Source organism: Amblyomma maculatum, chromosome 1 (assembly GCF_055883805.1).
Source record: "Amblyomma maculatum isolate TAMU_Amacu chromosome 1, ASM5588380v1, whole genome shotgun sequence".
NCBI lineage: Eukaryota > Metazoa > Arthropoda > Arachnida > Ixodida > Ixodidae > Amblyomma > Amblyomma maculatum.
This window is the reverse complement of record NC_139344.1, coordinates 22,643,099-22,657,018: the sequence shown is the minus strand read 5'-3', so window position 1 is coordinate 22,657,018 and position 13,920 is coordinate 22,643,099. Positions and strand designations below refer to the sequence as shown.

Here is a 13,920-nt window from a genome sequence, read left to right as displayed (position 1 = left end):
GGAAGACTGTTTCCTGCTCTACTCGGTCAGCTTTCCGTGGCGGCGTGCGAATGTGCAGAGCGGAAAGTATCCTTCTCCTCCTCTGTGCACCGACGCTCGGATCTGCCTGCATGCCGCTATCCTCCTGTTTCCTGCTCTACTCGGTCAGCTTTCCGTGGCGGCGTGCGAATGTGCAGAGCGGAAAGTATCCTTCTTCTCCTCTGTGCACCGACGCTCGGATCTGCCTGCATGCCGCTATCCTCCTGTTTCCTGCTCTACTCGGTCAGCTTTCCGTGGCGGCGTGCGAATGTGCAGAGCGGAAAGTATCCTTCTTCTCCTCTGTGCACCGACGCTCGGATCTGCCTGCATGCCGCTATCCTCCTGTTTCCTGCTCTACTCGGTCAGCTTTCCGTGGCGGCGCGTAAATGCGCAGTGCGGAAAGTATCCTTCTCCTCCTCTCTGCGCCGGCGCTCGCATCTGCCTGCATGCCGCTATACTCTTCTCTGTAGCGAGCGCAGCAACGGAATACCTGTAGAAGGGCGCAACTAGTTACCATGGTTACGGCGCATGCGCAGTCGCGACTTATGTCATGCAAGCACGGCGACCTTGACTTTACATGGCGTAGTGAGCTTTCGCTTCAAAACAGCACACATGACATAGATGGCATTGTTTTCTAAAACGATGCTTTAGGACACATGTGCATGCGTAATAATTCTCGGGACACGTTTCGTCAATATGCATGTTTAATGGTTCACCTCATGTCAGCATGTTTATCAGGCTTGGGGTAGCGCTGCTCGCTTTTATTATGAGCATTGCGCATGTTCCCTCGTCCGCAACGTAAGCATGAACTACCGTTTTCTCTAACCGATAATGGAACACATATGTACAGGCTGCTACTAATGCTTTCACTGGAAGAGTCCTATATTCCGCGGTTTCGCCGTGGTCATGTAGAGCTTCCTTGGCGCTGCCTGAGTTACTTCAAAAGCATGGAGTTATTTGCTTTTAGTCGCCATCTGACATGACCTACACCTTTCCAGAGCAGCTCGAGGTCGCACCTGCCACCATGCTAAGCTGGCTTCGTGAAGCTGTTCTTGGCTTACTGAGCATTATTCTGCGCCAGGGGCCCATTTTCCTTTCTATTTTATATTTGCGAAAGCATGGAGCAAGGCGCGTCCTTATGATGGGGTTGAAAGAGCTGCCTCTGCAAAGGATGGCTCGTTATATCGCGTGCGCACTCGTGCAGCAGGCTGGCTTCAGAAGGGCTGCTTGGGCACCGCATTGACTGCTTGCAGCAGCCTGTTGTTGTGGATGAACTGGTCTGCATTGCTGACATCATCGTCGTACAGGAAAGGGGTGTCTTGGTAGCCGATGTTGTCGTTGACGTAGTAGAAGACAGGAGCGTTCCTGCAGGGCACCGAGTCCTCAGGCCGCGAGCATGTAAGCGTCAGCTGATTGAACATCGTCAGGTTGCCGCACAGGAAGCTGAACCGCTGCAGCTGGCGCGACTCGGCCGACCTGTGGGGTATTCGAGGCACATTGAGTTTTCGACGCTTATGTTGGGCCATCAGTGAGCAGATCAGATGTACTCTCCGATGCACCGTAAGCGCTTCTATCAGCATGACCGAACGAGTAGCGTACAAGTTACACACATTGGGTTTGAGTTGGAGAGATCTGTGGAATGTCTGCTGGCACTGCTGTAAAAGGAGGACAGCACTTAGGTTGCGCAAAATATGCGTTAACACAGGTCAATTTTCGGAACCTACTTTTCGGCCATTGAACGCAGGATGACTGTTAGCTAGCCCAACAAACCACTGACCATTGAGAGAGAAAAAAAAAGTTGTTCAGAGCAGGTGAGAAGTCTTCGCGCCAAGTGGGCAGCCTTATAGCTCAGTTCCGTACTACTTGTTACTCTCATTGGTGAGTGGGGCACACACAAATCACTATGAATGCAACAGTTTTTTCGACGATTTCAAGTTTGGTGCTTCCTTAGCGCATTAGGTCATTCGCCCCAATCCAACAGCCTGCAATGTAAGTTTCTTGATTGCGACGTGAAAGCTGACGTGAATTTTGAGCAGCCTGAGCTTTCTGCATGCGATACGCGGCGCCCTGCAGGCTAAACGGAACTGCCATGAAATTTTGTACTCTTCCCTGTACCTTTGAAGGTCGACTAGTAAACTAAAGCATTATTCTGCAGTACCAATTTCCTGGGGATCAACATTTCAGTTATTGGTTCAGTTGTCTCTGAAAACTGCCCTGTTCTAGACAAGTGCAACTCCCAGCATATGCTCCGGAATCAGCATGGCGGCAGTGAGTAAAGGCCTAGATGCGGTTAATAACCGCCGCCATCGCATTGAAATTTGTTCTTTGTGCTGCTGCTAGCTGTAGCTTATGTTATAATTTCCAACTTTTCAGTTCCTAGAAGGCTCTCACGATCCTGCAAGGCAGGTAAGCGGTGCGCCTATTCAGGTGATAAGCGCCAGGTCATCTCTTCGAGGTTCTATTCTACTCTATGTTCGCAATAGTGGTAGTGATGGTGGCGATGATGATAATAACATAATAGTAACATCACGATATGATAATATTGTAGTAATATAGTTTCATCAGAAGGTCCTCACACTTCTAATTGCTTTTGGAACTATATTTCAAATTATTTGTTTCAGAAGTCATTCAGTACTGCGAAATTTTATATGAATGCTTGTTCGCTTACCGAGTGCAGATGTGGTAGACCCTGCAGTTGTTGTCCACATCTGCGAAGTAGCCGTCGTGTCGGCATATAAACCTGGTCCTCAGTGGCTCCAGAAGTAGCTCGGACCCGTGTGGGAGGGCGTACGTTTGGCGTTTCATCTGCAAATTACATGGATGACGATCACAAGACGCGCACAAACAGCGAGTGTCACAAGGTTAGCCAGTGTAAGTGAAACAAAGCCAAGCAAATCGGTGTAGTTGCCGCTCGCCTAACAGCGGGCGCGAACTAATACGTGACCCTTAGTAGTACGGAAACAACTGCTTTTTTTCCCTCCTTATATATCCCCAACCATCTTGCGTTCACGCAAAAGCTCAGCTTTGGACAGCAAGCTGGAACCTTGGACAGAGTGTACTATCACCGAAGTAAGACCGGAATTCCTCACGAAAACCTTGCCGCTTACCCGAAAGATTATAATAGGAAACTCAGATCTTGTAAGCCAACTTCATCACGGTGATAACCGTCGTCAAGTTTCTGATTAGGCGCATGCGCAGAGTTCGCTTAATATCAGTGGGTAAACCAGATGTAGAAGCGCTTGTCCCGTGTCCCTCCTTTTCTCTCGTGTGCGTGTGTTTTTTTGCGCTAAGAACGCCGTCTGAGTGTTGTGTTGTGTTGTGTTGGGTTTAGTGGCGCATAAGCAACTTAGGCTATCATGCGCCAATTTCATGGTTAAGGGTGTTGTATTTATGTAATTTAATCTTACATTCTGTTTAGGACGTTTGCTTCTATTAAAAACCTGAAAACACAGGGCAAATCAACAAGCGCATTTTCACCTAAAAGCAAAGCTGGATGAAGAGGAATGTGTTGTTTGTAAAACTGTGTAAAATGTTTTTTCCTCAGTTGTTCAAGTTGTCTGCATGAGATTAAAATGTGGATGACTGTTAGCTCGTGTCCGCATGAATCACACAGGGGCTTATCCTGTTTAGTTAAAATGAAACTATGTGTTAAATGTGTGTGTCCTATGCGAAGACGGCATAGAGCCACTTCTTTGGAACGTTCAAGATGGGTGCTCGATTTCCACTCTTCTATTACAGGCTTTATGAGGTGTAGCTTGTTATTTGTTTCAGTGTTCCAAGTGGACTGCCATTTTTGTATCAGTCTACTCTGTACCAATTTCATGCAGTCTTGAGATGGTATCTGCACTTGTTTTATTTTCTTGTCTCGAGCTTTGGCAGCGCACATATCTGCTTTTTCATTACCTCGGATTCCTACATGACTGGGTACCCAGCAAATTTTTATGCTTCGTCCTTCATCTGTAAGTGTTGCTATGCTGTGTATGATGTTTCCAAGTATTGGTATAACTGCATTTCTTGTGTGAAGGGCTGTGACTACACTTAGGGAATCTGTGTAAATAATACTTCTCCTGAGGTTTCCTTTCATTATTTTCTCTATGGCAACAGAGACAGCATAGCATTCAGCAGTAAAGATGGACGCGCACTGTGGAAGTCTCATTATTTCCTCCCATTCGCCTTGAACAACTGCGCTTCCGACATAATGATCTGTTTTCGAGCCATCCGTGTAAAAGTCTGTGAAGTTACTGTATTTTTCTTTCAGCTGAAGGAATTCTTGTATGAAGTGCTCTTGTGGGGTTATTGTTTTTTGGAACTGTGTAAGAGAGAGGTCGCAAACTTCAGGGACCAGGTACCAAGGAGGCAGAGGGTTAGGTCTTTTGGCAATGCTAGGTAAACAATCCGGTAGCTCAACCTCTTGACACATTTGCTCAAATCTTAGGAGCAGTGGTCTCACTGCATTGGGTTTGTTGGTGAATAGTGTTCTAGAAGGGCATTTAGTTACTAGAGAATAGCAGATATGCTTTGGCAGAGATCTGATTTTAAATATATAGGCACATGTAAGTGAAGTTCTTCTGATTTCAAGAGGAGGTTCATTTGTTTCCACAAGCAGACTGGATATAGGAGAAGTTCGGTATGCTCCACATGAGAGTCGAAGTCCTGTGTTATGTACCGGGTCTAGTTTTTTTAAATATGATGGTCTAGCTGACCCATACACTATGCAGCCATAGTCTAAGGTGGAGCGTACGACAGATCTGTAAATGTGTTTAAGGCATGTCCTGTCAGCGCCCCAGTGTTTACGGGAAAGAACTTTTAGTATGTTTAGAGATTTGGAAGCCTTTTTCTTCAGGACATTTATATGAGGAAGAAAGGTGAGTTTTTTGTCAAAAGTTACGCCTAGAAATTTGTGTTCGTTTTTCACCGGTAATTTCGTTTTGTTCAGGTGTAGTGTAGGATCTGTTTGTAAGCCTCGTTTGAGAGAGGATAGGAGAGCCACTGTTTTTTGAGGAGAAAACTGAAATCCGTTTGTGTCTGCCCATGCTGCTAGTTTATTTATGGTCAACTGCACCTGTCTCTCACATGTAGATACGTTAGAGGATGTGTATGCAATCTGTAGATCGTCAACATAAGCTGAATACATTACGGATTTCGGGATAACTGTGCTTATGGAATTCATTTTTACTATAAAGAGAGTTGTGCTTAAGACGCATCCCTGTGGTACGCCATTCTCCTGTACAAAGTTCTTTGAAAAAGTTGAGCCCAAACGCACACGGAATGAGCGATTTGACAAGAAGTCCTTTAGACAGTTTAACATCCTACCACGTATGCCTAAATATGCTAGGTCACGGAGGATGCCAAACCTCCATGTAGTATCATACGCCTTTTCCATATCAAAGAAGACGGCAAGGCAGTGCTGTTTGTGAATAAATGCTTCACGAACAGTGTTTTCAAGGCGGACTAGATGGTCCGTGGTAGAACATGCTGTTTTGAACCCACATTGGTGTATGTCTAGAAGTTCTTGGGAATGAAGGACAAAGGCTAATCTGGTATTAAGAACACTTTCAAAAGACTTTGCTAGGCAACTTGTGAGAGCTATGGGTCTATAACTGCTGGGGGCCGTTGGTGGCTTTCCTGGTTTCAGGAAAGGCACAATAATAGCTTTTTTCCAGGCCTCAGGAATACTCCCGGATACCCATACTTTGTTGAAAAATTTCAGAAGTGCTTCTAATGCAGGTGTAGAAAGATGTGCTAGCATCTGATAGTGAATTTGATCTGGGCCAGGTGCAGTCTTCTTGCCGGCAGATAGAACAGTGTTTATTTCTTGTAGTGTTATTAACTTGTTATATGTTTCATTCGTACTTCCACTTGTTGGCAGTTTTTGTTTTTCGGCCTTGTTTTTGTATGTTATAAAAGATTTTGGGTAGTGTAGTGAGCTTGAAATTGCAGAAAAATGATCGCCTAGAATATCTGCCTGTTCCTGTAAGTTTGTTTGGGTGCCAGGAGATGTTAGAAAGGGGACTGTGTACGGGGAGAAGTTGCCATCCAGTTTGTGAACAAGCTCCCACATTTTTTTTGATGTGATTGAGCTATTTATTGATGATATGTATTTTTGCCAAGAAGCCTTCTCAGCGTTTCGGCGGATGTACCGTGCCCTAGCTTTCGCCTGTTTGAATTTTACGAGGTTTTCGTTTGTAGGGTACCTGCGAAAGGTTCCCCAAGCTTTGTTTTGTTTCTTCTTTGCATCTCTGCACTCCTGAGAATACCAGACTTTGCGATTTTTCAGTACCACTCCTGAAGACTGTGGTATAGCTACAAGTGCTGCGTCAATGATGCAGGCCGTAAATTTTTCATTTATCTCGTCAACACTGAGTTTTTCGGAAAAGACCTTTTCCAGGCTGGCTTCAGACTGGAATAGAGCCCAGTTCGCAAGGTGCAGCTTCCACCGCTTGGGTTTGTTTAGAGTGATGGAGGGTGAGGGTGTTAGGCTGATAATGGCAGGCAAATGATCACTTCCTAGAGGATTGTCAAAGACGTCCCATTTAAAATCAGTAAAAATTGATGGGGAGCTAAACGATAAATCTAAAATGCTCATTTTCCCCGTGCTTGGGGAGCAGTATGTATGCTTTCCTGTATTTAGCAGGCAGACATCATTGTATAATATAAAATCCTCTAATATACGACCTCTAGTGTCTGTCTGATCGCTTCTCCAAAAAGTGGAGTGCGCATTAAAATCTCCAACAACCAGATATGGTTCTGGCAGTTGTTCTAAAAGCTCTTCCAGATCATGAAGGGTTACAGTTAGGTGCGGTTGGAGATACAGTGAGCATATAGTTATTGTTTTATAATGAATGATAGAGACAGCAACAGCTTCGAACTTGGTTTTGAGGCTAATTTCACGTGTTGCTACTCCATTCTGCACTACAATAGCGACACCTCCAGATAACCTATTTGCTTCTTTTCGGTCGCAGCGAAAAACGTTGTGTCCTTTTAAAATGTTTTGGTGTGGTCCTAAGTTAGTTTCCTGTAGGCAAAGGGCTACAGGAGAAAATGAATGTAAAATGTCTTTTATATCGTTGTAGTTGTTTATGAGACCTCGGCAGTTCCAGTGTATGAGGAACGCCATTTTTTTTTTTTGAATGTACCTGAATTTAGGTTTCAGGTTTTTCTGGTCCTGTTATACGAGGTTTTTCTCTCCGTTTTCTTTCTAGAGAGTTATGCCGCCGCTGCAGCGTGGACGAGGAAGGGGTTGTGTCCATTGCCTCAGGGGCTTTGGACGTTTGGGGAGAGTTAGGAGTGTTGGTTGCAGGCTTCCCTTCTGGGGGAGAAGCCTTTTGGGCTGTTGGCTCTGGGGCCAGTGTGCCCTGTTTCTGCGATGGCAGGGCAGCTTTCGCTGCTTCTGCCTGGGGCAAGGATGGCCCTGCCTGAGGCTTACCCTCGGCGGAGACCAAATCCTGTTGTGGTGTGCTGCCCCCATGCTCCACCACATTGGAATAGTTCGGTTTGGCTGTGAACAAAAAAGTGCCCTGTTTAACAAGATATCGCTGTCGTGCCTCTTTAAACGTTATGTTTTCCTTGACTTTTATGGTAATGATGTCCTTCTCCTTCTTCCAAGAAGGACATGACCGTGAGTACGCGGCGTGTTCACCTGCACAGTTTGCGCAGTGTGGCGCAGCTTCACACTCGTCAGATTTGTGTTCATTTGAGGCACATTTTGCACATGTTTGTCGGCCACGGCAGCTCTGGGAGCCATGACCGAATCTTTGGCAGTTGAAACAACGTCTAGGGTTTGGAATGTAGGGCCGGATGTCTACTTTGATGTAACCGACTTCAATGGATTCAGGGAGTTTGCTGGAGTTGAAAGTCAGAACTATGTGCTTTGTTGGTATTTCTTGGTTGTTCTTCCGGATTTTGATCCTGTGTACACCGATCACATTTTGCTCAGAAAGACCTTCAAGAAGTTCTTCTTCGGTGAGTGACAGGAAGTCATTCTCTGATATCACGCCTTGGACTGTGTTCAAGGATCTGTGAGCACTGACCGTTATTGGGATATCCCCAAATGTTGTAAGTTGCTGAAGGTTGCTGTACTGGAGTTTGCTTTGCAGCTCAAGCAGGAGATCCCCGCTAGGCAGTTTACTAACTTTGTATCCTGGGCCTAGTATGGTTGTGAGAGACCTAGATACTGCAAAGGGGGATATTAGCCGAGCTTGTTTGGCAGGGCTTTCACTGTGGATCACATGATATTTAGGGAAAGTGTCATGCTTTGCTGAAAAGAACTGGGCTGATACATCGGTCCGCCTTTTCTTGGAAAGGCGATCAGTTTGTTTGGAGGAAGAAGCCATAAATAATGTATGATGTTCGGCCGCGGCGCCAGCCACCCACCATGGAGCCCAACGAGGGGACGGGGCAGGAATTGGCAGGCAAGTCCTGTCCACGTCAGCTGTACACCGTAACTATAACCTAATATGGCGTAACTCAGGGTAGTCAGCCACACAAGGTTAACCCTCGCCACCTGGAAGTAAGGAAAAACCGGAAGAGAGTAGAGGACAGGAGAGTTGTAGGGTAGAAGATAGGAACGTGAAAGATGAAGGGGAGGATAGGAAAAGGCGACTGCCGATTTCCCCCGGGTGGGTCAGCCCGAAGGTGCCGTCTGTGGGAAGCGTGGGCCAAAGTGGTGTGTTGCCTCCGCCGAGGGGCCTTAAAGGTCCAAACACTCGGCATCGGCTCAACCACCAGGATCCCCTTTTCCCCAGACACGGCGATGCCACGCACGGCTAAGCGTGGGTGCTCGGGGTCCGTGGTGTCGCACAGTACACGCAAACATCTGCTTTAGCAGATGCCCCCTGCGGGGGAACGCCGTCTGAAGCTGAAAACCATCTAGCCCGTCTAAAAGTTCTTTTAAACCATTTACTTTGTGCTTAATGTTTAAATTGCAACAATAGTGTTTTACTGTGGCTAAGGCTTGATACAGATGGACCGCATAAAAACTTTAGTTACACGTAGAGTAAGTTAGATCACGACGACCGCATCACGAATGCGACGACTTAGTGGTTATGATCTTCAGATGGTAACACGACGTGAAATGCGGGATCCTGGCCGCAGTGGGCGCATTGAGATCGAGGTTAAATGTAAAACGGCCTGTGTGCCAAACACTTTAGTCCACGTCAAAGGAACCCGGGTAATCGAGCTTAACCAGCAGCCATCTACTTTCGTGCTCCTAATAGTTTCCAGTGTTGTTTTGATACGTAAATGTCCTAAGCTGGTTAAGCCGGGACGAGTTACGCAAAAATGCGACTAGCCGCATTCACGGGCACACAAAATTCCCTATGTGGCTTAAATTATAACGAAATCCTTTACAGCTCTCAGCTCATAATACGTTCTGCGGGTACTGGCCGTAATACTGACATAATTACCATCAAAATTTAAAATTTTGGACTTGAGGAATTTTTTCACTTCGAACTACACTGTTAGGCATAAAGGAACGTCGTGATTGAGAACACGCGATTGGGGACAGCGTAGCGCATCCCTGTCCGCTGTGCTTGATCGCAAAGCATATGTTTGAACACCAGATATTTTTCAGATGTTTTTTTTGTACCGGCTGTTCTTCTCAACTTGTGTATCTTGCTTGCTAATTGATATCCGGTAGTGTCCAGGATTCATAACTGCTCAGAAGGAAAAATAATAAACAGGTCTTGCTGAGCGCCAGAAGAAGGAGATGCACTGTGGCTCCTGAAACTCCCGATTCTTCACGTGTTTAAAGTTGCGACGTAGTCACGAAAAACTTAGAAACCGCAACGTAACTGTGCCGGCGGCCGCTTATGATACATCTACACTTGCCTCAAGTACAGAATATTCATATAGTGAGCTTACCCTGAGCTCCTCAGCAACGTCGTGGGCTGAGACGAACGAAAGGATCAGGAGACCTGGAAGTTAAGACGTACTTTTGTTTACAATGGGGCGTGAATAGTAAAATGGCTCTTGGATCTGGTGGTCCTGCGGAAAACAGGCGGCATGCTGACAGGATGCAAGAAAGCAAGCAGACTGACACACACTTCCATCTTGATCTCTGGCCCATGGGGTTTCTTTAGTAAACGAACCTGGAAATGTTCCGTGCCGGCACTGCATGATGTCATATTTTAGCACGGTGCTATCAGCAATGTTCTGCAAACAATCCCCTGCATGATTCCCAGAGTATGCAACGATGAAGTGCAATAATATCACTCTCAGCAGGAAGTAAACAAAGTGACAGTGACTAAGCTAGTTATTTACTTCATTTGAACTCAAGGAACAGTAAAACAGCTTGGTTAAAAACTTAATTTAGTCTTTGCTTGGGCGCTTCCAGTGTGGTTGCCTCGTAAATAAACTACCTACATGAGTGGAGTGCTGGCATAAATACTCGTGAAGAACGAAGTTTGCCACCTTAAGGCACATATGCCTGCTGTGAAAGAAGCAATTTGTACATGAGCGAAAAAACTGTACAGAATGAGTCCTGCTCTTTGCGTAGCGTTGTGCGTAGAGTAAAATACAGATGAATCAAAAGATACGATAAATATAAAGTATCAAAGAGAACTTATTTTGACGCACCATTTAATGCAAAAGCAAGAGAAACATGGCTGTTATATTACTCCAGGGATCCTTGGTGTGATCTAAAGGGCCCTTCAAGGCAGGAATACTAAGTGTCACCTTAGTATTTCTGTCTTGAAGGCCGAGGAATAACTTAATTAAATGTGTAGTTCGGTGGAAAAGCTTCACGGAACCGACCCTACGTGTGTGATGCGGCTAGGCGGACATTTTCACAGACTCCATAGCATCGTAGAACCTGATTCTACAAACTGAACATCCCGTATCACAACTGCTTCCAAAGTGGCACATTGCATTGATGCTGCTGTCGATGACTGACGCTGCTGTTAGTTAGCAAGTTTCTCGGCACACAAATATTTAAGGCAGCAGATCACACACGACAGCGCCGAGCGTGGACGATATCTTACCGGCAGCGAAGATGCTCGTGCTAGCTGCGTTACACATCTTGCAGTAGTGGTCGGGGTTCCGAGGAGCCAGAGAAACGTCTGTATATCCACAGCACACAGGGCCAGAGGAGGTACACTGAGCGGTCGACAAGTGCGAGGCAGACCTTATATAGTACGTCGTGTTTTACCGCAAGAACGTGCACTGGGCCCGTAGCGAATCGTGCCGGAACACTCGACTTTCCTTGTACGCAGAGTCGCACTGCGTTGCCAGTCTTCACTCCTTGCTGAAAACACCTTCCTGTAGCGACATTCTTTGAGACCCAAATTTTGCTTCTGACCGAGACAGAGTTGAGGAGGTGCGCGTTGGGTCCGTCTTTCTTTTCGACACTGCGGCGGCACAACTGTCAGCTCTTGCGAGTTGATTTGGCAACCATCGCGCAAGTGTAGCGACTGCCTTGTGTCGTACTGTGTAGAAAAGTCATATTAGGCATGGAATTGTCTGTAAATTATTCACTGCTGCTCCCGTACCCGCTACAACGGCCTTACAATATTTTGAGGGCACAGTATTTGTTATTAGCTGTATTGATGCCAACCACGCAAGTTCACTTTGAGATATTTTATGTACTACTTAGGTGTTTGTCATATGTTTTCCAGCAACTATATTCCGATTCAGGGTTGTCGACAAGATGCGTGGGGCGCCCACTGTCCTTCGCATTCAGTGCGATTGCCGCCCTTGCTGTTCAGCGTCGCACGAGTCGCCTTACTGCTACTGTGTGTCGTACAGCTAAGAGAGGATTCCAGTACGTTTTGAAAACTGTGTATGACTCAGCTTCTGACAATTATGTCTTCATAACGTTTATCTAGGTTAATGTTCGAGCCAGGCAAGATGTCAGTATCAAGCTTCCCAATTTCTCCCTTGGTGGTTAATCAAATAATTAAAGGTGGCGTCCTCTCATGAAGTTTAACTTGAGTACCGGAGCTTGATGAAGTCTTTATGAAAAGAAGGAAGTTCCACTGAAGAAATTTGCAGTAGAATGGTGGATGTAAGTGGCAGTGAATGTTATTCGTATGCTACAGTTCCTCGTTGGTTCAAAGGGAATAATCGCGATCTTGTGGACGTGAACAACGACCCATGGTGAGAACGGCTCCACACTTGAACTAAATTGGATTATTGAATCTTAACTAAGAGCCTTCTCATCAAGAATCGCCTAATTAACGTGACCGAACTTGCTACTGAATTTTACAATTCGTAAAGTGGCGGTTTCAGAATAATTCGAGACATTTGTATTTTGAAGGTCTCGGCCCTATATGAGCAGCAAAACCTCTTTAAAGTAACAATGACACCACCTCGCGCATTCATCAAAGGAGTTGTTGCACCTCCACTCAAGTGGCCTAGATGAGATTTAATCTTTTTGACTGGAAATGAGACGATGAGACGCAGTCTTACCAATGGTGCCGAGAAACAAAATGGCAGTCTATGCTGCGGAGACATTCGGCGTTCTCAGCTTCGAAGAATAATCACAATTTAAAGCTTGGGGAAGCAAATTATGACAAAGGTTTTTTTGGGACGCAGAGAAAACACTGCTTAGTGACTGGACAAGAGCAAAGTAGTAAAAGGAGAATATTAGGCCGACGTTCTCTGAAACCTGCGTGCAGGTATCGTGTCATGGGAAAGCGTCGAGAATGAGTGAAAAGAGGCTGTCTCCTCGTGCACAGCAAGGGCCCGGTTAACAAGTCTCTTGTTGCCGAGGGCGCCCTTTGTGAGTACAGCTTCGAAGAGCTGACCCACTCAGCCCTTATTCTCGTTGTGCGCTCTATAGTGACATTTTTATATCTGAACTTAAAAAAAAAAAAAAAAAAAAAAAAAAAAAACCTCAACACAGTGTTCGAAGACCAGGCCCACTTCAAACTACCGGATAGGAGTAATTTGATAACAAGGAAGAAGGTTCATTTTTTAAGGTATCAAAAGTCTTTCAGTAAAGTAAGAGACGTATATTAGTGTTATGGGAGATCATGTTGAAACAATATTTTTTCAAAGGGCTGGCAGGGTTCTCTATATTCAAGTTGTAAAAGGTCTTGATCACCCCCCGTATATGGACGATGCCTGACTGCATCCCGATGGACGCTCCGGTCAAGCGAGTATTCACTGGCCATAAAACCCTTAAATAACTTCGTCGCAAGGATGGTGCGCTGTCATCACAACCATGATAAGAACAAGGTTAGACCGTTATACAATGCGTGTCCATCATTTTAGTATAACCCCCCCCCCCCCCCCCCCCGGCCTGTTTTTCCACAGGTAGAGACTTTAACCTCCGCAAAGAACTGTTTCAAGGTATATGTGCCCTTGGAAAATGCTCCGTAATATCAAGATCGACAGATTGCTATGAACTGCGGATTGTAAGGAGTAACGGATTCATTAAACGTCACCATTTGCATCGACCATGTTTTGAGCGAACGAGCGAGGTACAATGGGGCAGGCGTTGCGACAGCGTCCGAAGAGCCGGCCAATAAAGTCGTGCACGCACCTCTTGCTATAAGTCTCAGACAACAGAATGGCAGTGAGTCAGCACTGTGTTGCAAATTTTACGCGGCGGTTTTCAATAACATAATGTCTTCACCGCTTTGTTCCGAACACAACGGCAGTCAGCAAGTAAACGCACAGAGTTAAAGGAGCTATTTTTGCAAAAGGTACAAAAAAAAAAAAGCAACAGCAATAGGGGGTGGTACGTTGTTTCTGATTTTTTTTTTTTGTACTTGTGGAATTACCTTCAATATGGAGATGGCCATTGTCTTCCTCAGGAAAGCGAAAGGTATTAGCTAAGAAGCGAGAAAGAGAATTGCTTTCTCGATTCGTCTCTCCGCGTGCTCACAATGCACTGTTATGTTAGCGGCAACTGTATGATCCCACAAGCGTGCTGCGTACACCATGTCACGATATGGTTAT

General features: G+C 45.7%; 1 protein-coding gene across 1 annotated transcript; it reads right to left on the bottom strand.

Moving 5' to 3' along the window:
- Window positions 1–1,168: 1,168 nt before the first annotated feature.
- LOC146201926 (uncharacterized) lies at window positions 1,169–11,034 on the bottom strand. Its single transcript, XM_084583642.1, has 4 exons — window positions 10,998–11,034; window positions 9,880–9,932; window positions 2,687–2,823; window positions 1,169–1,494 (listed from the first exon to the last, which is right to left on the bottom strand). The coding sequence occupies exons 1-4, from the start codon at window positions 11,032–11,034 to the stop codon at window positions 1,233–1,235; spliced, it is 489 nt and encodes a 162-aa protein (XP_084439768.1). The 3' UTR covers window positions 1,169–1,232.
- Window positions 11,035–13,920: the final 2,886 nt, after the last annotated feature.

What these genes read in the sequence shown, in the direction of transcription:
- LOC146201926 (XM_084583642.1), bottom strand. Translation starts at nt 11,034, where the DNA reads ATGTGTAACGCAGCTAGCACGAGCATCTTCGCTGCCG. An exon ending in ACGTTGCTGAGGAGCTCAGG is followed by an intron (nt 2,824 to 9,879) that starts GTAAGCTCACTA and finishes TGTAATTTGCAG; the next exon opens with ATGAAACGCCAAACGTACGC. An exon ending in GTCTACCACATCTGCACTCG is followed by an intron (nt 1,495 to 2,686) that starts GTAAGCGAACAA and finishes AATACCCCACAG; the next exon opens with GTCGGCCGAGTCGCGCCAGC.